General features: G+C 43.3%; 1 protein-coding gene across 2 annotated transcripts in view; it reads right to left on the bottom strand.

The window, feature by feature from the left end:
• GTPBP10 (GTP binding protein 10) overlaps positions 1-24,099 on the bottom strand; it is a 59,041-nt gene extending 34,942 nt beyond the window's left edge. For both annotated transcript variants that reach the window (XM_085892376.1, XM_085892378.1), the window contains exons 1-4: positions 23,953-24,099; positions 20,512-20,699; positions 16,397-16,488; positions 11,181-11,325 (exon numbers count right to left, since the gene is read on the bottom strand). In XM_085892376.1, the coding sequence (XP_085748502.1) occupies positions 11,181-11,325; positions 16,397-16,488; positions 20,512-20,699; positions 23,953-23,991 (464 nt within the window). In that variant the 5' untranslated portion in view covers positions 23,992-24,099. The remainder of the gene's footprint in view (positions 1-11,180; positions 11,326-16,396; positions 16,489-20,511; positions 20,700-23,952) is intronic.
• Positions 24,100-25,851: the final 1,752 nt, after the last annotated feature.

Raw genomic sequence — 25,851 nt, 5'->3', positions numbered from 1 at the left:
CGGTCGTCCGCACACCAGAAATCTACAACAATATATAATTATATATATACATATCAATAAAAAAATATATATATATATATATACATATATATATATATATATATATATATATATATATATATATATATATATATATATATATATATGAGGTGTGTTCAAAAAGTATCCAAACTTAATTTTTCGTGCGTAAACAAATGAAGCAAGGGAGGTATGGTTTGGTGCACGTATGTAGGCGATCCTAATTCGTATGCGTGAATATTTTCCTGCCTGCAGAAGCTGTCAGTCGCCGACAGACCGCCGATGAGTGAGGAAGTGGAAGTGAGCGCCGTCGGATTTTTGTTTTTGACAAAATGATGGATCACTATGGTCTCATTGCCAGTGATCACTGTGTTGAAGAAGTTGGGATCGCTGTTCACAGTCTCCAGCATGTCCTGTGCGATCTCCAAACGGAGTTGCTTCTGCTCAATCGTTAGCAGCTTTGGCACGAACTTCGCTGAGATTCTCCTTAAGACCAAATTCTCAGTCACAATGGAATGAACGGATCCAATGCTGATGACCGCCTCGTCTGCAAGTTCTCTGACCATGATTCGACGATCCTGCATCAGCAGGATCCTCACTTGGTCAATCACAATCTCATTTTGGGATGTTCAGGGCCTACCAGAACGTGCTTCACTTTCCACTGATGTGAGACCATCTTTGAAGCGGTTGTACCACTCTTTTATCTGTGTGGTGCCCATTGCTTCGTTCCCGAAGGCCTGTTGAATCTTGCGGATCGTTTCTACTTGGGAATCACCAAGCTTTACACTAAATTTGATGCAGTAGCGTTGTTCAAGTTTTTCCATCATTTTGTCAAAAACGAAAATCCGACGGCGCTCAATTACCCTTCCTCACTCATCGGCGGTCTGTCGGCGACTGACAGCTTCTGCAGGCATGAAAATATTCACGCATATGGATTAGGATCGCCTACATACGTGCACCAAATCACACCTCCCTTGCTTCATTGTTTACGCACGAAAAATTAAGGTTGGATACTTTTTGAACACACCTTGTATACACACACACACACACACACACACACACACACACACACACACACACACACACACACACACACACACACACACACACACACACACACACACACACACACACATATATATATATATATATATATATATATATATATGTGTAAAGATGATTAGTGGCGTAGAGGAGAATAGGCAGACCAAATGAAAAGTCCAAGACTTGCAAAAATGACAGATATACCCATCCATGAGTACCGTAATCAGGTTTCGAGAACTGCACAAAACTGGAGAGTTCAAAGAACACATTAGCCCATTCAGACTTGAGAAACAAGGACAAGGGCAGGGTCTATGAGCAGCAAATTTGATTGGTCTTGATAGCGTAAAATGCCGTGATATTTGGACCAAGTACTGATGAACAGAAGGGTTTTGAAAGTGCTAAAAAGGCGTTTTGCGTTCGACAGTGTTCAAGTATAAAATTCAATTGAAATAAAATAAAGATTTTTAAGGTCGTAAAAAAAAAAAAAAAAAATTCCGGAAGTTTACCGCCATTGACGCAGTGACCTTATTTAACACATTACATTAGTTATTCGTGCCTCGTGTTTGTGTTCTTTACAACGTCCTTAAAAACAGTAAATTTTCTGTTTGAAATTATTTTCTATTTTGTTTGATTGCCAGACAGGCAGACAGAGTAAAAATATCATCTCACTCCTCTCTGCACATGTGCGATCAGGACAAATTCAGAGCCAATGTACTGCTAAACTACAGGTTCGTTTTCTGATTCATGTTCAAAATATAACATTCAACTGAAATTAAGTTGTTCCACAATCATAAACTGACATTTGTTAGACAGACTGACAGAAGTGAACCTCTTGCTTCACTCTGCTTTTTGCTTAGCACGTGCGGGTTTAAAAATCGAAACGACGTTTCCGGAAAGTAACCATGTGTTGATGGTGGACAACCGCGTTTCTCTATCCCGTAAGAAGAACCATCGTGTTTCCAAAAGTGAAAAATCGGTATTTCAGGGTTTTTGTCGAATTGTTCTGTACATCGTTAAATAGCCAAATAGGTACAAAACAGACTTTTACATCAAGTCGAGTGCAATGCTCTTCATGAGGAGAAATGTTAGAATTGACATTGATGGAAATATAGACGACTTATAAAATTGAAGGATTCCGGCTTTTTGAAGAACCTTTACCCTTGTTAAAAGAGATTAAAAAAAATAAGGAGCAAATTGGAGAAATAAAAAAAACATTGCAAATAAGATGTTAATCTGTTTTGACGATCCTCTCCCTCCCCCCCGACACACAATGTATGCACCACATTGAAACCCCCCTCCCTCCCCATACATCGATACAACTGATACTGTTGTGGGCCGGGGCTCAGTGGCGAGGACGACCGCGAGACGGAGCAGTCGGGCCGTCTCCCACCGAACACCGGAATTGAAAGGTTGTCACCACGGATAACTCCGGAGTCGATGGGTCGCTTAAAGGACCGTGGTCGCCAATATTTTGACGGCGTGAGGTAGGGTCCACTTGTCTCATTCCAATTTACCTAAGTACCTACGCCATCTAACTACCGGGGAAGCCACACCCTCGGCTGACTTTGTCCGAACCGAGACGCTGTCACCGACTCGGATCCGGCGTAACCGAGCAGAAGTTACCAAAGCCGCGCCGGACCAAATGAACAATTTACGGCACAAACGACCTTCCTAGTTCTCAAGCCCGAACCATACTGGGCCAATGAAAGAAACAACAGGCAATGAGCTGGTACATTTAACAGGGGATTTATTTTACAATAGGGAGGGAGACACAGAGCAGAGTTATCACAAATAAAATGCAATGTACAATGAGCAATCAACACTTATACAATTTCTACTTATCGGACGGCGGCGCCACCACACACACACACACACACACACACACACACACACACACACACACACACACACACACACACACACACACACACACACACACACACACACACACACACACACACCAAAAGAAAATGGACCCGGTGGTCTTTATTTCGACCCTCGCAGACAAGGGGATAGACAGGCTGGAGGTCAGAGCTTGGTCAGTACCTGGCCGCCTTGTGCGGTTTGCCCCGTGACTGCAGGTGTGAAACTCGGGGTCATCGGCGGGCCCAGACATAGTATAGCGGGGTCTAGGCGGGGGCCAGGGTCACTCCTCACAGAGGGCCAGCAGAGATTCCCGGCTCGGACTCCGGGTTATTGCTCGACAAAAGGAGAGATGGAAGTCGACGGCTGTGGAATAGTCAGAGGACCAGCTTGAGATACGGCAACAATGCACACCAAGAGCAATGGCGACCCCATTTTCCTCTCCGACAATTTTAACCCAACTCCAGCGAACACTCAGGGGAGCCCGGTGATTCTCATCCCTCCCCCTGGTCGGGGTGGGGTGATCAGTCCTCTGAGGTAATCTTTGCCCTGATTGGACAGGGTTTCGTGGGGTGATATCTGTCCATCCATGATTGGACAGGGGGGAACCCCCTCCTTTCCAAGGCGGAGTCAGTGTTCTGAAGTGAGGAAACCTCCGCCCACGTCCGTGGTCAAACGCACGTGGGCAATGGCGCCGATGGTGCGAAGAAGTGAAGGATTGATTTGTTGGCGTTGGGTATTGCAAAAATCTAACGAGAAAGAAACTTCGCAGCACACACATGTAATTCCCTTTAAACATAGGAACGGGACCCTAACTATCAACACATACTTATGGAAATAACTAAACTGCGGGGACTCTGGCTGTTGTGTGCAAATGGCTGCCAGATTCGTAACAATACAATGGTGTCCATGCCTTTGTTTATCATGATGTCTTTCCTAATGTTGTGAAGTTTCCAATCTCCTTTCCCTCACCACTTTGTCCATCATCACCAAACTTTATAGGCATGATCAACAATGTCTTACCCTATCTAAATATATAAAGCTAAGTTTGTATCTGTGGGTCTGTCTGTCTGTCTGTCTGTCTGTCTGTCTGTCTGTGGGTCACAAGCACCACCCATTCTACATGCTACGCCTTCTAGCCATCCAGAAATCACCACCATCTTTATCTCTCCATGGAGCTCAAATCGTTTTAAAGGCCTCATGTCCATATGAAGACTGAACAACACATCCCCTACCATTAAATGAAGATACCGTTTTGAGGAAAAAAAAAAAAAGTAACATTTTGATTGCAGCTCAAACGACGTAATGCATGTTTTGTCCGCAGTGATCGTGGCAGCTGTCTAAAGGCGCTGTCACACCTTGATGATTTAGCCAGCAATGGCAACGTATAAAAATGGATGTAAAACGTTGGCGTACGCTGAAATCTTGATGTTTTTTTTTTTTTAAGTTTTGGTCGTATTTATAACATGTTGGTCGTATGCATAACATATTAGTAACGAGCACCGAACGTTTCGTTGTCTTATAGATAACTTATAGCAACGAATGCTTAGCCTGTTGTCAGCGTTCACAACCTATGCCCAACGGTAGTATAAATTAGGCATAGCGCGCTGCACGTATCGCCGACGAACTCGTGGCATAGCCTGTTAAAAACCTGCCGCACGCCGATTTAAATCATAACTGCCTGAAAATTGAAAGTGTCAACCACGCAGTCACACCTTGACGATTTAGTCAGCGTATGCCGACCTATGAAAAATTTGCCGAACCAAGCTGGCACACGTCGAATACGTTATGGGTAAGTTGGGTATACGTTAAGAGTATACGTATACGTATACATACCATGCTCTGAATTCGCCTTCATTGCATCCATCAAGAATTGTGTTAAATCGCATCTCTGACCTAAAACTTTTAAAAACCACAGTTTGCCATGGATGCTCGCTTTCCATCAACCATTCTTTTTTTCCAACTTCAGTGCCAACTCACCCCCTCACCCCTCACTCTCACTCTCAAAGCAACCATCCCACTCTTCTCCCTCCAAGCCTCCCTCTCACCTCTTTCAAAAATTCCCCCCTCACCTTTCTCCCACCTTTCATCCCCCTCACTCTTCCTTCTCTAAGTTGCCCCCCCTCTCATCCACCAACCTGCCTCCCTCCACTGCCCTCTCACCTCCATCTCTTCACTCCACCTCCTCAAATCCTCAACTGCCATCTTCCTTGTCTCTTGTCCCCCCTCTCTCACAGCACCACAGAGCCTTTTCTCCTCCTCATTCGGCCCCCTCCCCTCGCTATTCTGCAATACCTCACACCCCTTCAGCAACCCCCCTTACCTCCCCCTCGTCCCTCGTCCGACGCGCCCCCCCCCCCTCCACCTCCTGCACCAAAAGTCTCCTCCCCTACCTCTTCATTAAAAGTGTGGACCTCAAATATCCGGGGCCTTCGCTCAAACCTTTCAGATCTTTCCATGCAGGTTGCCACTGACAAACCAGACATTATCTGCCTAACAGAAACTTTCCTCTCCCAAGACGTGTCTGACTCCCAAGTATCTCTCCCTGGTTACTCCCTCTTACGGTATGACAGACCTGAGCCTCGTCCTGGTGGAGGTGTTGCTCTCTTCATCAAAGACTCTATTCCTCACTCTCCCTGCACTGCTCTCACTACCCCACACCCCCAGGAATACCTCTGGCTTCGGCTTCCCCTCCACTCCCACCTCATGTTTATATGTGTACTGTACCGTCCACCGAACAGTGATGACTCCATCTACACCTCACTCTCCGAAAACATGGACCATCTTCTATCTTCTCATCCAAACTCTCTCTTCCTCTTATGTGGCGACTTCAATTGTCATCACGCCAGTTGGCTAGGTGTGGGTACCTCTCTCACCTGCCATGGGACATCAGCAAAAGCTTTCTGTGACTCATTGGGACTGACTCAATCGGTCAACTTCCCGACCCGGATCTCAACCAATGGTACTCCATCTCTTCTGGATCTGATTTTGACAAATTTCCCTGACAATATCTGCTGCTCTTCCTTCGCTCCAATTGGTTCTTCTGACCACGTCCTTATTAAAGTGGACATCTCTCTGGCTGTTATCAGAGAACCACCTCACTGCCGTCGAGTCTGGCATTTCACTCAAGCCGACTGGCAGGGTCTCCGAGCAGCCATCAAACTTACAGACTGGTCTCCTATCACTACTTTCTCAAACATCAACTCATCCTGGGAATTCTTTCAAAGAAACTTGCTCTCCCTCATGCACAGATTTATCCCCTCTCGTGTTCAGTTGTCTTACCCTTCCTCCCGCCCTTGGTTTACTGAAGCTTGTGGCGAGGCAGTTGTCCTGAAACAACTTGTCTTTGCCTCATGGAAAGCAAACCCAACTGAGGGCAATCTCAGTTCTTTCCACAAAGCTCGGAACAAGTGTGTAGCTACCCTCAGGAGAGCCAGAAAACAACATCTTTCTCATCTCAAGTCTGAACTCTCAAACCTCTCTCCCTCCTCAAAATCCTGGTGGCGTTTAATCAAATCTGTTTCTGGTGTATGTTCCCCCTCCATCCCCTCCCTTACCTCAAATGGCCGCACTGCTGATTCCACACGTGATAAAGCTGAATGTCTAAACTCGGTGTTTGCAGCTAAATCTTGTGTCCCAAACCCATCACTATCTCTACCCACTTTACCCAGTCGCACCCAACTGTCCCTGGACTCTGTATCCTTTTCTCCTGACAAGGTGGAGAGCTTGCTTTCAAACCTCGAGTCAGATTCTGCAACCGGCCCAGACGGCATCAGCCCACGTGTCCTCAAAGCCTGCTCTTCTGCTCTTGCTCACCCTCTCTCTGTTCTATTCACCCTCTCATTTTCCCAAGGTCATCTGCCATCTGCTTGGAAATCTGCTAACATCACTGCCCTGCATAAAAAGGTGCAAAAACAGATCCCTGTAACTATAGACCAATCAGCCTTCTCCCAATCATCAGCAAGGTTATGGAATCCATCATCGCTTCAGACATGAAATCCTTCCTCTTCTCCAATGGCTTGATTTCCAATCATCAATTTGGTTTCAGACCAGGTCACTCTACCCTAGATATGCTGCTACTGCTCTCCCATCAATGGATGGAGGTCCTCAATGCCAGACAGGAAATCCGAGCCGTATCCCTGGACATATCACGTGCTTTTGACACAGTCTGGCACCCTGCCCTACTCACCAAACTCTCTTCCCATGGTATTCAAGGCCATCTCCACTCATGGCTCGCAGACTTCCTCTCCTGTCGCAGTCAACGTGTGGCCCTAAATGGAGTTCTTTTATCCCCTCTTCCTGTGCAGGCTGGAGTTCCTCAAGGTAGCGTTCTGGGCCCTGTTCTTTTTCTGGTTTTCATCAATGATCTCTCGGACTCTCTGGAAAATCCTCTATTTCTCTTTTCCCGATGACTCAACCCTCTGCCGTACCATCTGTCATCCCTCAGACCGGCAAGCAGCAGCTTCTTCGCTCACTGCAGATCTGGATAAAATCACAAACTGGTCCAACACGTGGAACATGTCTTTCAATCCAGACAAATCTCACACTCTCACTATGTCTCTTCGAAAGGACCGTTTACAAAACCCCCATCCACTTTCGGAACAATCCTCTGGAAAAAGTCTTGACTTTCAAGCTCCTGGGTCCCACTATCTGCCATGACCTTTCCTGGGAAAGTCACATTTCCAACCTTGCCCCAAAAGCCAGTCGCCGACTGGGAATCCTCCGTCGTGCAAAGTCCTTCCTCGGCCCTCTTGAGCTCCTGACCACTTACAAAGCTTTTGTCCGTAGCCTGATGGAGTACTGCTCTCCCCTCTGGGCTGGTGCTCCTGCCTCCCACCTTTCTCGACTTCACGCTGTCGAAACCAGGGCTTTTAAGATCATTGGCATCTCCCGCAATGAAGCTGAGTCTTTGGGCCTCTCACTCAATCACCGCAGGTTGGTCGGTGGTCTTTCTGTCTTCTACAGACTCCTCTCCAGCCTTGCCCCCCTGCTCTCTCTGCGATTTGTCCCAACCACATTTCCACAGGGCGCTCAAGGTCCGCCAACAACCCCCTTCTGGTAAAACTACCAAAATCACGAATCACTGCTCATCTTCACTCTTTCATTCCTCTTTTTCCCGCCTTTGGAATAAACTTCCTCACTCTATTCTTTCCCATTCTTCCCTTCAGGCTTTCAAAACAGCTGTTCACCACCACCTCTTATCTTCCCCCATCCAAATCCTCGATCTTTTCTACCCCCGATAATCCACCCAAGCCCACTTCCTTCAATTCTCCTGCTTTCCTTCCTGAAAGTCCCTTTAATGTCCATCTTCCCCTCGCCATGTTCCCCGTCCCATCCCCATCCCTCTCCCTTCCACAGTTCACCTGTGTCTGTTCCCCAATGTTTTGTCCCTTCCACTCCCGCCCCTCTTGTCTCATGCCTCCTTGCTGTGAGTTGTGTGTTAGCTCTCATACGAGCCTCGACCAAGGTATACAAAAAAAAAAAAAAAAAAAAAAAAAAGAGCACGCTGAAAAACGATGAAGTATGCTGTCATATTTCATGGTACGTCTCGTACGTCGTGAAATTTCAAGCTTGCTGAAAATTTTATGACGTACTCACCGTATGGCTCACACGTTCCGCTACGCTGGGAATAAGTTGTAGGCACGATATGCGATCGTTGACACACGTCAACACAAGTTCCTTGTTAGTTACTCATTAGTCGAAACACGTCGAGGTAATGTTTAGCATACCCGAAACTTGTTTTCTCCGTCAAGGCACATTTTCTTTTTTTCTACTTGGCTCCGTGAAGGCACGTGACGAAATATCTGAAGTTGATATTGTTGTTGTTGTTGTTGTTTTTTGTTGTTTTTTTTTTAGTCTATCACGAATTTTAAAATATATTCGGACATTTGCTTTTAAGTTTCGACGTCAACGTGACAATATCCTCAAACAGAAAATATTCAGAGGAGGAACTAAGAATAAGACATGAGCAAACTGAAGAGGCAATCGGACGTGACGTAACGGCACGTGACGAAATATCGGAAGTTATTGTTGTTGTTTTTTTTATTTAAAATTCTGCCAATACGCCATTATACGGTAGCTGTAAATTAGAAACACATTCAGTAAGTTCCGTGGTCATCCGGAAGACGTCAATCAAATACGTCTACATACGTCAATATGCGTTGGAGGTACATTACACATTCGTTCAAAGCACATTACTCATAGGTTAGAAATAAGTTTTGGGTACGCTAATCATTACCTCGACGTGTTTCGACTTATGAGTAACTTACAAGTAACGTTCCTCGACTTGTGTCAACAATCGCATAACGTGCCTCGACGTGTGTCAACGATCGTGTAACGTGCCTCGACGTGTGTCAACGATCGCATAACGTGCCTCGACGTGTGTCAACAATCACGTAACGTGCCTACAACACGTTTCTCATAGGTTATAAATAAGTTTTGGGTACGCTAAGCATTACCTCGACGTGTTTCGACTTATGAGTAACTTACAAGTAATGTGCCTCGACGTGTGTCAACGATCGCATAGCGTGCCTCGACGTGTGTCAACGATCGTGTAACGTGCCTCGACGTGTGTCAACGATCGTGTAACATGCCTACAACACGTTTCTCATAGGTTATAAATAAGTTTTGGGTACGCTAAGCATTACCTCGACGTGTTTCGACTTATGAGTAACTTACAAGTAATGTGCCTCGACGTGTGTCAACGATCGTGTAACGTGCCTACAACACATTACTCATAGGTTAGAAATAAGTTTCGGGTACGCTAATCATTACCTCGACGTGTTTAGACTTATGAGTAACTTACAAGTAACGTGTGTCAACGATCGCATAATGTGCCTACAACTTATGGCCAGCGTAGCGGAACGTGTGAGTCATACGCTGGCATACGTCGTAAAATTTCAAGCATGCTAAAATTTGAGGACAACCGCAAAGTACAACGATGAAAGCCAGCGTACTACGACGTATGGCAGTGTTTTTCAGCGTGCTCTTAATATATACACAACTTGCCCATAACGTATTCAACGTGTGCCAGCGTTTTAGACAAATTTTTCATAAGTCGGCATACGCTGGCTAAATCATCAAGGTGTGGCAGCGCCTTCAGATACACTGCCCATTAAAGGTGTGTTAATTCTAATATTATGCAGAGGAAAGAAAATAGTGATATTTCTTTTTTTTTTTTAAACAACTTTGTGGGATGTCAAATGCAGTTACTTTCTGTCTGAGGGACAGTGACGTGCCGCTTATAACTCAATGTTTGTTTACAGGAATATACAATGACTGTTACAAGCAAAAAATCCAGTGTTTGCTTCCATGCGAAGTATGAAAAACGACGTGCCTACGCATGACGTCATCACGCAGCGATGTCTGCAATAGCAGCAATGCACTAATAATTATTGGAGCCTTTTTTGAATAACATCCTAAAACTCATGGAAAACTGATATGATAGAGGATAGAAAGTTTATTTGCTGATTACTATGAAAGGGAGAAGAAGAGTAGATTAACAAGAGTCGGAAATATCATGCAAACATGGCAGTTTCATGCGAGGCGTCTCACGATTGCCTAATGACCTAATCTAATAAATAAAGCTGAGTTGGTGTCTTTGGGTGGATGTGTGGCTCTGAACAAGGTACGTTATCATTACAACGAAAATGCTCATGTACTGTATGCTGTTGAGATGTCCAGTGGTGTGTTGTTACCAAGCAGCTAGCTAGAACTTGCGAAGCCAGCTATTCCTTATCAACGGTTTCTAATGGACTGCTTGCATGAGTGCTCCACAAGAAACTTGGTAACTGAACACACCCCAGATTCGTGACATGGCGATGAGGATCAACATCTATAGCATCATTATTTCAGCCATAGCGATGAATTTGTCCGTCAAAGGGGTGGTGCTCAAAAGGAGACCTTGTGTCAAATCATTGGCCATGTCGGATGCTAGCACATGGCAGTCACAAGCATAACACATGTTTATTGACTTTTCCTTTCAAAACCTGCCAACATGGACACCATCACTTCATAACTCGATGAGTCAGTGCACTCAATTATGATGTTTGAGACATGAATGAAAACACAGTTTCTTGATTTTGACAACATTCAAAACCCAAATGATGCAGCCTCAACGAGCAGAAGCCGTCAGGTTGATTTTTAAGGATTAGTCTTTGAAGAAGCAAGGAAAACTGAAAAAAGTGAAAAAATAAACAATTTTGATACTGGGATTACGTGTGCTGCACGCAGACATAATGACTGATCACAGTTACCCAATAAGGCCGACATCAGCGATAAGTTTCAAGCTTAGATGTATGAAATGGCGCTGCGCATGGTTTTGGATGAACCCAGAGTTGATAGTACCTCCATGAGCTCCAACAGCGACACGCAAACGCTGTTTGTGAGTGTACAGTTCTCCTGCAAATGGACAACAAGCACACACATTGCAATGTTTTTTTTTAAAGAAAAACAAACGCACACAAATTGGTTCCTCAACAATCATTTCCTGAACAGTTAATGGCTATTAATTCCTACAGCACTGTGTTAACATTTAAAGAATGTTACAAATGACACCAATTTTACAACACCCGAAACACTTTATTTTAAAAAATACACCTCAAAATATTTGTCCGTATAAAAAATAAAGACTTTAGTGATTTCTAAGCTGGTGACCCATTTTGAGAATGTATGGATCACCAGCTGGGGTCCATTCTTCAGAGAGGTTTCCACACATTCTGAACAGAACCTCTCCAAACATGGGTCAACTACCTCGGCCATGGGTCCAAGTCAATAGATCCACAACTTCAGCAGTGTCCATACAGTCAATCAATCCAGCAATGCAATCTCACTTTCCAACTATCTACACATAGCTTGAAGTATTGTTACAGTTGTCAAGCCGGCCCAGTTGCCTGGTCCAAATCTTGACAAATCACTTTCAAAGTGGTCACACCGCTCCGGATGCTCCATGCAGGGTCGCAGGCCTGTTTGCTACACTACCATATATGGAACATCTGAGCTGGCTAAGCAACGTGCTGGTACTCCCTCACGCTCACCAACCAAATGGCGGTATGAGCGGATCTCTCATTGCTGCTCTTTCAACTCTCCAACCAACTGATGAACCAACTCTCGATCAAACAACTGACCAACAGCTCCGTTCCACTCCCCCTTGTTTCGACTCTGCCTATCATTTTATGGACCTGGCTTCTATCTTATCCAACCGTCCACCTTTCACAATCCAGCCACTTTGATTGGTTAGCTCTCTGTGATCCGGTCATTGTGATTGGCTGCAGGAACGCAGTGTGGGGCGTGGGGGGGGGGTCGCTGATGCCTCGGTGGCATAGAAAGGAGAGGCAATACGTCAGACATTTACGTCAACACCAAGCCGAGCCAGAATTTGCAGTGTGAAAGAGGGTGCCGTGCTCGGTGTTCGCCAATGAAATGTTTCTGGATGGATTTGTAGTGTTCTTAATGTGGTTTCTGGGGTGAATGTTGTATGTGATTTGAGTCTGTAAAGTATTCAGTAGTGCTTTGAAAATGGAGCTTTGGAATGGAGTTTGAGAATGAGTAAAACAACAATGGGATACAGTAGTTGTAACTCTACTCACAACACATCTTTCCCTTCCACTGATACGAGAGGGAGAGGTAATTTAGCTCAACAAAATACTACAGATATAACTCTGCCAGGGATCCATTATGTGTTAGTATGTGTGCCTCAGAGGCCTTCCAAAAACGTCAATAAAAAAAAAAATGTGTGTATATATATATATATATATATATATATATATATATATATATATATATATATATATATATATATATATACATATATATATATATATACATATACATATACATATACATATACACACACAAATTGTTACGGATCCGGGGTTCAAGGCTCACCACGAGAAGCACTCAGGTCCCTCTCAAACACCGGGTCCTGAGGCCATCGAGCACGAGTGACTCTGCATGCCTGCGCGTTGCTAATCAACAACGAGTGCCGATTGGGCCCGCCAAATTCTGGCAGGGTTTCACTACTTCGCGTGGGTACCTTACCTGTGGACGGCCACACCAAGGGGGGTCTCGTGCCCTCGATGCGTACTTCAGTTAACTTACCATATCAGGTGCAGCCGAGCAGAGCTGCCGAGTATGCACCATCTAACAAGAGCCAATCGGTGGGGCAAAACTTCCCAGCTAACACTACGTGCAGACAACGCTGGACCAATGGAAGAAAAGACACAACGAGCGAGGTATATTCATAATGTATGCAATTTATTACAAGCGAAGGCAAGGAAAAGTATGTGGCACAATAATCGCAGGTTTTAATACACAGCCATGTGTACAACAGGGGAAAGCAAGGGTCCGTAAGGTGTGGAAAAAGAAAATGCAATTCTTTACAAAACGACAGAAACACGGTGCAGTGCGAAACCATTATAAAACTTACACAATCTTAACTTTTATTAACATGACAGGAACGATCAGAATCATACCCGAGGAGATTAGATAGCAAGAAAGAAAGAAGGATGAGAAAAAGGTGTTATTATACAGCCTCTCTCACTGCGCATGGCCCAATAGGAACCGTTCTCTCCCATGCTGAGGGAAAGGGCAACGGGGAATAGTACAGGGATAGCGGGGTGTCACTGTATGGCCGGATTATGATGTTGCGTTCCACTACGTCTTATGTCACCATCTCAAGATCATCCCCGAAAGCAGCCTCCAAAGCACACAAGAGTGTTATTGTCCAGGGAATGGTGCTTGAAGTCGGAGAGAGATTTCCACAGAGTGAAAACCGAGTCAAGAATGAGAGCCAAGCCCATTCAAAGCCGCCAGTGGGATATTTATATTCCCCCAAGTGGCGTGGAGTCAATGTCCCAGTGGGCGCGGCCATGCTGCGTGAAGGCAATCCCTGCCAACCTTGTTCGGAATGCGCTAGGCTCATTGGTCCCAGACCTCACCGCGGTCGCTTCCTCCATGCAACCGCCAGGCCGGAAGAGTCTCATTAGTCCTTGAGACAGGTCATGGAGTGGAGGGAGCTCCCGACTTAATGTGGGGGCAGCATGCATCGCTCCTCATTGACAGGGCAAACGTCCTGGAGAGTCGTGGATGGTTCCCCAGGCAGTGCGATGGTCACCACTGACAGGGAGGCACAACAGAAATGCCGCGAGGACTTGCGCGAGACCACAACAAGTTTGGTTGGTCGTGACGCTCCAAGTAAGGTAAAGTGGCGCCACAGAGCAGCCGTGATGGTGGTTGTCATCGTCAATCAAAGGCGAGTGATTCAGATGGTAGCTGAAGCGGTGTTCGAGGTGGGATTGGCACTTCGTGGAAGATCGGCGTCGAGACTGAAGACTGTTGACTGAAGTACGGTGGTTGAAAGGTGGTTGTTGTAGTCTTGTGGCATGGAGGTGGCTATGGCGTTTGTGGTTGGAGTGGGGTGGTTGAAGTACAATGGTTAAACTATGGTGAATCTCACGAGCGAGCGTTGAGATGTGAGCTTGTATGAGGTTGTTTGAAAAATTAATTTGCAATAAAAGTTTGTGTAAGATTTTATCCAGTGTGGTGTCATGATTGTGGTAGTTTTTGCGAGAGTGTGATGCAGTTAGAGGTGGTATAGCAGTTGAGTTTGAGTGCGCAATTTGAACCGAGTTTTGGAGCGGATATGCAAATGATGCCTTGCATCTTGTTGGTCATGGCACGCACCCCTGATTGTGGTTTTAAAGTAAAAGACAGAAAAATGGGGAGAAAGTGGGGGAAAAAAAAAAACATACCTGAATGAATACTAATGACATAACTACCTCAGGAACCGCTCGCGATATGTGATGTGCCATTGCTTTGGGGGAGTGCTAGTTAAACATAACTGCAACAATATACATACATATACATATACAAGCCGGTAGGCGGCCATGGGTCGCCGAGCATGGAAACTATAAGATATAGAGCAAAATGGATGTCATATAGCGGATAGGGAATCACCTTAAGATTATGCATATCAAATCTCATCCAGTTCCATCAACTGATAATTACTCGGTATCCATTTGAATGAAAAGTACCGAAAATGCGGTTTGAAATGGGAAATCCCCAAATTTCGAGGGGGTGCTGTGGGTGAACAAAGATCTAAATCGAAAATCCGGCTTGATCGTTTGTGCACAATGTATTCCAGACGATGTGTGAATTTTCATGACCATCCGACCATAACCCTAGGAGGAGTAGCCTTTGGCGTGAAGGCACCTCCAGCTCTCACATATTATCGATTTTTGCACTAATTGACCTTTGACCCCTGACCTAAGCGAAATCGGTCAATATGTCCTGAGGCAAAGTTGTAGTACTCATTGAGTACCATGAACCTGCAAAGTTTCATTCGTATCGATGCACTCATCTGGTCGCTAGGGGGCCTTCAATTGTCGCCAATTTTCGTGCATACCCTAATTGTAGGGGGCACTGTGGGTAAACTATTCCATATATCACAAAAACCAGAATATATTTGATAGAGCATCACCTGTAAATCATTCGTGCCAAATTTCATAACGCTACGTGGGATAATGGCTTTCGGAATTGATTTCGCGTGAACGGTACCGATTTTGAAGGTTTTTCGGTTGTTGCTAGGGAACCAAAGCGTCCCTAGCAACCATCACAATTTCCAAAGCACGAGGTCATAAGATGTACCTACCACCCAAGTTTGGTCAAAATTTGCCCACGTTTACTACCAAGTATGCTGATGACAAACGAACAAACATCCAAACAAACAGACAGAATTACTCACAATAAGGGTCACCTATTTCAGCGACCCAATACAGTATATCCATCCATCCATCCATTGGGACCATAGTCTGTGCAGAGCATTGGTGCTGCCTAAGCAGTCTCCTTGGCTATTGGGCACAATCCTGGACGGGTCGCCACTCCAACACAGTATACCAGCATGATGGCACTCATTTTGCCAAACTCGGAAGGATGACAGGTCGAGTTAACCCCACCTGGTATTAATTCAACAGCTGAGCGGGATTTGAACCCAGGACCCTAGGATCCCAAGCCGCCACCCTAACCATTTAGCCAACATATATATATATATATATATATATATATATATATATATATATATATATATATATATATATATATATATATATATCTTCCTTGCAAGAGGCTTTCAGGCATTGTCATTTGCAATCTTCACTCAGTGCATGAGCGGCACAGCTGCACCCTCAGCCAATGATGCTATACCACAGCCTTGTGCTGTATACAAATGAATAACAAAGACAATCTTCATTGCGTGCATGTACGGAATTGTGCATGTACGCATACACGCATATACACTGAACGCAATAGCAGCAAGATTTAGTTAAGAAAATAAGATTCAGACAAAGCTTATTTTCATCCAACAAGCAAATTTACTTTCTTGGGCAACTCTTTGAGATTTAACGGAAAACCTCAACGTGTGCAACGAAATGTTTATTGTTATTACAACTGGATGCATGTCTGCATGGTGACGTACCCAAGAGTTGGTTTTCATTTGTTGTGATAGCAATGCCAACAGGAACTTTCAAAATTATGTCGGAACCCTTTTTCCCTTTGATGGACGAAAAACTTGGGAGGAAAAATACAAAAGACAAGCAGAAATTATCAATGCAGATACAATAGAAGCAAATACAATAACATCAAACAATCCTAAAACTCCAACGACAGTTCATTTGGGTGAATTAAAGAAAGGACTACAGAAATGTGTGTATTAGTTGTATGATGCAATAAGCCAAATCAAAGAAGTGAGTTTGATGCACTGGCATCTCTTCAGGAAGAATCAGTGTGAGGGTTAGAAATTGCCAACTAAAGGTGTACTACAAGAAGTCATCCTTCAAGCAAACTAGCAGCACATGGTCTGGCAAAATGACTGTGCCTAAACCTGATCTTTCACTACCATCGGACTTTGGATGGTGCTTCGACGACGGCAGGTACAGCCCAGTTACAACACTCCTGCCATCAGCTCCTGATGGAGTAATTCAACTTGTCAAGTGTGGATGCAGAAAAAGCAACTGTTCAGCTCGATGTTCAAGTCAACAAAACAACCTCACTTGCACTGAACTGTGCATGAATGCAGCCGATGAGGACATATCTGCTAAGACTGAAACTGAAACAGTGCATGGTCTAGATTATGATAAATCACCTGATGAGGATTCATTAATTGTGAAGACGGTTATTGCTATGTTATCATATTTTAATATGTCACAGTTACACTAGCACCTTGTCAAATGGGAAAAGGCAGACTTCGATAAAGTCTTAATATTAATCAAAACAAGGTACACAGACATTAACAAATGTTTTACAAGTGTAAATGTTAAAGCAGCTGGTATCATATAATTAATATCTTCATTTGTAAATTTATAGAGCGAGATTTCTTCGCAAACTTCGGGAGGGATTCAATGTTCCTTGAACAATACTTATTTATTATTTATTTTTAAGGTTGTATATACAGCAAGTTACCTTTTTATACAATGGTTACAATCATTTGTATACTTATTTTTATACTTATTTCAAAGTTTATATTATATATACAGTATATATACTTATTTTTTATACTTGTGTGTGTGTGTGTGTGTATATATATATATATATATATATATATATATATATATATATATATATATATATATATATATATATATTTTATACTTATGCTTTTTTAAATATATTTCATACTTGTACTTATTTCAAGGTTTCAATTTATTTATACTTATTTCAAGGTTGTATACTGTGTACGGCGAGTTACCTTTTTATACAATGGTTACAATCATTTGTATGCTATTATATATTTTGTAAGTTTTATTTGCATGAACTGTAAATGTTCATAAGCAAAGATTGGATGACTTTTTATAAATGCAAGTTATAAAAGTTTAGTGCATGGGGATGTACTGGAATATCAGTTCAGTTTGTATTTTGAAGTTTTTAGGGGATTCCTAAATCATCTGATGAGCATGGTTCAATGTTACTAAACCTTGGATGAGATTTTGGAATGGATTAACAATAAGAAGTTGAAATAATTTGTACCAATCACGACAATAAGTAGAGCAGCATTGGTAGTTTTACACTTGTGTGAAATATTAATTTAAATTAGCCATACATATGCAACACAACAAGTGTTAAAGAAAATTAGTTCATACCATTACTGGGTACATTGTATTGACATTGTTGTCATGATTCTGTGGATACCTTCATTTTGTGTGTATATCCAGGACTTGTTTGTGCTGTAATAAGCTCTGATATGTAAATTATTCTCATTTTGTATAATGTTAGTTCTTGATTAAATATTTTCACATCATTTCAGTCCCTCTCTTGATCCATGGTCAAATATACTGCTTGGGTGAAATATAACATCAAAGTCCATTAAATATTGCACCAAGATATGTTTCATCATTAAAAGTGAGTTGCTTGGTCCAGAAAATGTAGTAATTGAGCCCAAGTTCATTAAAATACGTCAATCAGAAGATAATATCTGGCAAAGTTTGGTCTCGGTGGCCATCTTCGACACCATCTTGAATTTAAAACATTAAATTGATTTTAAAAATTGCAAACATTGACTTTTTAATTTTGCACTTTAAAAGGAACATAAAAATATATGTTTGCTAATTTTAACAAGAAATGCACACAGAAGTGGTTTTATAATTTGCCATAAGTATAATGTACACATTATATGCATCTACTGGTTCTGCCCGTCAAATGCAAGACTTGCTGCACTCCTCACCTGGACTGCATGGGGCTGGTCCCTGAAGCGCTGTTTGAGTTATTTTGGGAGCCTTTCTCCTCTGTTTAGCATCCCTCCACTCGTGCCCTCAACTCGCCACTCACCGGCAATGCGCACCACGCCAACGCATACGCGCTCTTCAACAACTCTTTACATCTCTTTCGCACGGCTGGCTCATTCACTGCCGGCTTTCGAACTGCTCCTTCCCAACTACTGCTGCACAGCTCTCCCCGCACGACTTTTACAATCCCTCATGATCGTGCTTAGCCAGGTGCGCTGATTGGTCGCACGGCGATCTTCTCAAGGGTTCGAACCCCAACTCTGGCATGGTCGCTGAGGTGCCATGCCCCTTGGTTTACGATCTTTGGGAGGGGAGGGGGTTCACTGTGTGGTCTGTATCCTGTATGAATTACTTCAACAAATAACAGTCGCTGTTTTTTCTTTTCACAATAATACATTTAAACAGATCGCAAATGGGAAACGATGTAGAGGATCAAGGTGGAGTGATGGTAGTGGAGGGTTTTAAACACATTGGAGAAGGGCAGGAAAGACTATTTGGTTTTCTGCAAGACACGCATCCTACCATTTCACACAGAAACCAAACACTTATGCTTGACATTTATTGATGAAATAACTAATCTACCTTACCACCCTTACCACCTATGGCCATTCCAAAAACAATATTATTATTTTCCCAAGAACTTGAAAATATCAGGATCGATTTTTAGCAACAAAAGCATCCGCCATATTGAAATAAACTGACCCTAACAGCCTAGATGTATCATACACTTCCCTGCAGTGAATATATCGAGAAGTCGTTAGGTCTGGGATAACTTTGCATTGATTTATTCATTCCGCTGGATACAACCAAATGGTGAGCAGGAACGTTTCCACTGGGCAGGTAGGAAAGGGGGAGATGGGAGAGTTAGGGTGAGGTAAGGGGAGTACTACAGAACCGAGCAGGTAGAGAAACAGGTCTTCTGGCCTTCGACTCCAGTGCAAAGATTATTGAAAAATATGACAACTCATTAACCTCTGCCATCAAAGATGGGCGGAGGTTACTGTTTTCACCCGTCTGTTTGTTTGTTTGTTTGTGAACAGTATTACGGAAAAACTCCTGGACGGATTTCGACAACTTTGTGGGGGGATTAGGTATGGTCCAAGGATCATGCCATTAGATTTTGGACTTGGTCCAAAGTCCAATATGGCCGCTATGGTGGCCATTTTGAAAAAATATTTGAATTTTTGTTTTTGCATTTCTACATGTTTTAAGTGATTTCCAACCAAAAAATAATTTGTTAGAGAAAAAAAAAATTAGAAATTTTGCAGCTTTTTTTTCAAAAAAATTTCGATTTTATTTTTTGCCATTTCTACATGCACATCGATCTAGTTTAGTTTATTCAATCGTGGTTCAGTAGAGTCTGATCTGTTTTGACCTACAATTAATAGGATATCAGGTTCACTTAAGTGACCCAGCAGTATTGACGGCGGAGGTTTTGCACTCGACCGAGTGCTCCCCCTCTAGTTTTATATCTTTTAATGCATTTCAAGGCAAGATTGGCACAATATTAATATAGTTACGAGCATCTTTATAACAACATCAAACAATTGTTCCGGTGATTCCAACACTTCATCGATGCTCCATTGACAACATACATGTGGCAGTGTCTGGGGCTCTGGGCACAACCAACATGACGCATTGAAATGCTTGATGCCCTCATTTGTGTTCTCCACTCTATTTCTGCTCCAAAATCAAAGGACTTTTGTTTTAAAATGTACATTCATAACACAAAAAATGGGAAAAATTAAACTCCACAATTCCACCGGTATTCTGATGATGTAGCGCTTGAAGCCAAGACCTCATGGACACTTACCTGCTATGATGACCTGCTTCAGCAACAAATGTCAATTTGGGATACTTGTCCTTGATGTGACGAAGACTAGCCGATGAATCTGCCAAGAGCCACACGTCTCCACCTGCCCCACCCACTCCTCCATAGCGAGCCAGGCCTTTGCCACTGGAACCCCCTTCAACAACCAATCGCAGTGAGTCCACAAACACCTAAATGATTGAAATGCAGCATTTTCAGGTGTGGGCATTTGGAACGATTCATTGTTGTGGCAATAACCAAATCACAATAGATTGCCAGTCACTTTTAGAAATAATTAAAATAATAATTAATTACATTAATTTACCATTTAATAATTAATATTCAATTATCACATAGATATTTAAAAGCACCACGATAATAATTATGCAGTCCATAACTAACAGGTATCCCTTTGTAGAGGATGCTCCTTCTACCCTCACAGCCCTCAGACACTCTCCAGCCGCTCTAGATTGCACACATTCTTCCGGTCATTGTTGTTCGTATGCAGCACGTGGCTGCACGTTTGCATCAGTTCTTGCAGGGGTGCGGCGATGCAGCAGATGCAGTGCCCCGTTGGTTTGAACAGGAATTTGGTCAGAGTGCCGGCTCACCTTCTCTTCACAGAAGCCGTGGGATCTTTAACGTCCACCACTTAATGCCGAGAGGCGGGACACCCAATTTAACATCCATCCCAGGGACGGCACACACACACACTGATGAATCGTCCTGTCTGTGAAACACCTGGATGACAGTTTGTAGCTGGGCAAAGATTCAAACCCAGGATCAACAGCTCAAAGGTGAGTGTGCATATCTCTAGCTGTCTTGCCAGCTCTGTTCTTCCAGTAATAGCCTCCTGATTAAACTTCCAAAATCCAGGCTGACTGCGAACCTGAACTCTTTTTGTTCCTCGTCTATCCCATATGTGGTTCTGCCGTCCAGAAGCTGTTCAATCCCACTCTTTTCTCCAAGGCTTCAAGCAAGTGATGCACCACCATATCATGTCATCCCCAATCTCGACCCACAATCTTTATTACTCCCATTAACTCTACCAAGACCAACCCTCTTACTTTGAGGTTCCCTACCCTCTTCTCTTCTCAGTTCCTTACTTGCTGCATCCACTGCATCCATACACTAGCAGTGGGGCAGGGATATGTCAAGCAAAAGGATGGGTTTCAAAACTCTGTCATAGTGCTAAATGGGGTGCCATCTCCACTCGGAGAGAGGGGTGGGTTCATCGAAATGGAAGTGTGCAAGCACATGAAGGAGTGAATGAAGGATCGGTGATTGCAACAGGCCAAGATCATTAGCATTCAGCGATGGTCGTGAACTTTGTCCAAGGTATAAGTAAAAAGGGATGCACAGCTTCTTGCAGAAGTACAGCCTTCTATCTGCTCTGGACTGGTGCAGCACTGGCCACATGCAGATCAAACATCCAGCGTCCAAAGGTTATTAATAAGTGCTGTATAATGAATGAAGTAAATGTGATGCAGATACTTATGTTATAAGTGAAGCGCTACATACAGGGTGAGTCAAAAGTAGCGCCCGATTTCTGTTTTTTTCGGCTGTCAGATTCTTTCTGGGAAGTCATGTTGTTAATAATTGTGTTGCAGATTATTAATTTTCGTAATTTATTTATTTTTGATTTTGTTTTGCAGGTTATTGCTGCGAGTTTGGAAAGTTACTGAATTTGCACCAAATTGAACCATGAATTACCTTTCAATGAATCAACGCATTGCGGCCGTGAAACATAACTACAAATATAATGAACAACCAACGATGGCGGCACGCCGTTTGGCACAGGAATTCGATATTAACCCACCTCAGGGAAGAAACATACGATTGCTTGTCGAGAAATTTGAAGCAACAGGGTCGGTAACAACTGCAAAGAAGTCCGGTCGTCCGAAAACGGCACCGAATGTAGCAAAGGCTGAAGAAGCCATCAGAAGACTGGAACAAAGTCCGCAAAAGTGAACTCGCCGTTTATCTGCAGAGTTGGAAGTGAGCCAATCAAGTGTTATCCGTATCCTTCACCAGAAAATATGGAAACCTTACATTCCATGCTTACTGCATGCACTTCATGATGGAGATGACGACCGCCGTCTTCAATTTTGCGAAGAGTTCTTAGCTAAACTTCACGAAGAGGACACAACGCTAGACAACATCTGGTGGTCAGATGAGGCATGTTTTAAGCTGAATGTCACAATTAACAGACACAATTGTGTCTACTGGGCTGCGAATAACCCAAGAGTGACAGTTGAGAAGGAGGTAAATTTACCTGGAGTGACAGTTTGAGCAGCCACATCTCCATTAGGGATAATTGGACCCTTTTTCTTTGAGTGATCTGTCACTGCAGAAATTTACCTGGATATGCTGCAAACCTTCTTTTGGCCCAGGGTACAAGATCAGGACTGTTATTTCCAGCATGATGGAGCTCCACCTCATTGTGGACGTTATGTTTGTCAGTGGCTTGATGAAAACTTTCCCAGAAAATGGATCGGCCGCCGCGGTCCGATCAAGTTGCCGGCACGCTCCCCAGACCTTACACCTCCAGATTTCGTTCTTTAGGGGCTCATGATAGACCTTGTTTATCGTGAAAAGCCTCGTACCATTCAGGAATTGAAGGCTCAAATCACTGCAAAGTTTGAGGAAATTGATATCGAACTCTGCAGACGTGTGTGCCGCTCTGTGCCCGCTCGGCTGCAATTGTGACTTGATCACGAGGGAGGGCACTTTGAAAATAGCGAGTAAAACAGCTTGGTACAGTTCCGTAATTTTTTTTCTTAAATAAATGGTTAGATAAACATGTCATTCATTTATTTCTACCTTCTTGTACACTGCAATACAAATGGCAAACAATCAACTGACAGAAATCGGGTGATACTTCTGACTCGCTCTGTGTGTGTGTGTATATATATATATATATATATATATATATATATATATATATATATATATATATATATATATATATATATATATATATATATATATATATATATTTATATATATATATATATATATATATATTTTTTTTTTTAATATTTGCTCTTTTAACTCTTGTGTTTTATTTGAAGAACAAGAAGCAGGGAACTAAGTTGATGGCAAATGAGTTGGAGCATACTCAGGCGGTGTATGCCTAAAACTAACTGGTCACTCCGATAGTTCGATTTTATGCCGTATTCGCTTGGCTGGTTTTACGCTCCTCTTTCACCGATCCGATGCTGAGACGGACAGCAACTTATTTTAAAAATGAAATCCAAATAAGAGTCGCAAAAAATAAAAATAAAAAACACGACACGGTCCGTTGACGAAGTAGTCTCCCACCCTCAACTCTCAGGTGTTAAAAAAATACCGTAAACTCCGACAACGTCATCCTTACATCGGAAATGTTGATAAAATAAAAAGACAAAGAGCATTTATTTGCTCGTCACAACATGAACCCACCTTTCGAGCCCTGGCCATTGTGGCAGGAGCCGTTCTCATCTCAAATCTTGAGGTGTTTTGGCCATTAACAAAATTAAGTGCGCAACATCCATCCTTCTTTTTTTTTTTACACTCTCACTGTACTTTACTTTAAAATAACGCATCCGAAACATAAACCGAGCGAGACGATAAACCAGCAACATCGGTTTGCAACGACGCTCTATACACCGCCTATTCCGATACGTCAGTACAGACCCGAAAAGCGCAGACGTCAGAGGGAAAGCAGCACAAGAACCTCGAACAAGACAACAGGCTTTATGAATGACCTGACACAGAGCCCAGATGTGGCTTCGGTCGGTTTAACTGATCATGATGACGAGGTCAAGGTTCGATTCCCGACAATCAGGTGAAGATTTAACGAAACACATAAATCCTGATATTGTACCAACAAGTTCATCTACATATTGTGTACGTATTGAGAGCAAAAACATCCCTCGATGTTGTCCACAATCATCTGCCACCTTCAACATCATCAACGTCGTCCACAATCATCTGGCACCTTGAACATCATCAACGTCGTCCACAATCATCTGCCACCTTCAACATCATCAACGTCGTCCACAATCATCTGGCACCTTCAACATCATCAATGTCGTCCACAATCATCTGCCACCTTCAACATCATCAACGTCGTCCACAATCATCTGGCACCTTGAACATCATCAACGTCGTCCACAATCATCTGCCTCCTTCAACATCATCAACGTCGTCCACAATCATCTGCCTCCTTCAACATCATCAATGTCGTCCACAATCATCTGCCACCTTCAACATCATCAACGTCGTCCACAATCATCTGGCACCTTCAACATCATCAATGTCGTCCACAATCATCTGCCACCTTCAACATCATCAACGTCGTCCACAATCATCTGGCACCTTGAACATCATCAACGTCGTCCACAATCATCTGCCTCCTTCAACATCATCAACGTCGTCCACAATCATCTGGCACCTTCAACATCATCAATGTCGTCCACAATCATCTGGCACCTTCAACATCATCAACGTCGTCCACAATCATCTGGCACCTTGAACATCATCAACGTCGTCCACAATCATCTGGCACCTTCAACATCATCAACGTCGTCCACAATCATCTGGCACCTTCAACATCATCAACGTCGTCCACAATCATCTGCCACCTTCAACATCATCAACGTCGTCCACAATCATCTGCCACCTTCATCATCAACGTCGTCCACAATCATCTGGCACCTTCAACATCATCAACGTCGTCCACAATCATCTGGCACCTTCAACATCATCAATGTCGTCCACAATCATCTGCCACCTTCAACATCATCAACGTCGTCCACAATCATCTGGCACCTTCAACATCATCAATGTCGTCCACAATCATCTGGCACCTTCAACATCATCAATGTCGTCCACAATCATCTGGCACCTTCAACATCATCAATGTCGTCCACAATCATCTGGCACCTTCAACATCATCAATGTCGTCCACAATCATCTGGCACCTTCAACATCATCAACGTCGTCCACAATCATCTGGCACCTTCAACATCATCAATGTCGTCCACAATCATCTGGCACCTTCAACATCATCAACGTCGTCCACAATCATCTGCCACCTTCAACATCATCAACGTCGTCCACAATCATCTGCCACCTTCAACATCATCAACGTCGTCCACAATCATCTGGCACCTTGAACTGGGCCGTGTTTTTAGGACAAATTAAATAAGATGAGTGGATGCCAACATGTCTGCAAGTTCGTGAAGACCATTTCCAACATCTACTGGAAACAGAACAAGCTAAAGTACAAGAGCACTCGGTAGAGCACACACCTCAAGCCACGTAATGTCTGATCGATGAGGACATGTTGTTGTGGGC

Source organism: Eptatretus burgeri, chromosome 8 (genome assembly GCF_056783735.1).
Source record: "Eptatretus burgeri isolate ZD-2024b chromosome 8, Ebu_testis_v1, whole genome shotgun sequence".
Classification (NCBI taxonomy): domain Eukaryota; kingdom Metazoa; phylum Chordata; class Myxini; order Myxiniformes; family Myxinidae; genus Eptatretus; species Eptatretus burgeri.
This window is presented reverse-complemented; position numbering and strand designations above follow the sequence as displayed.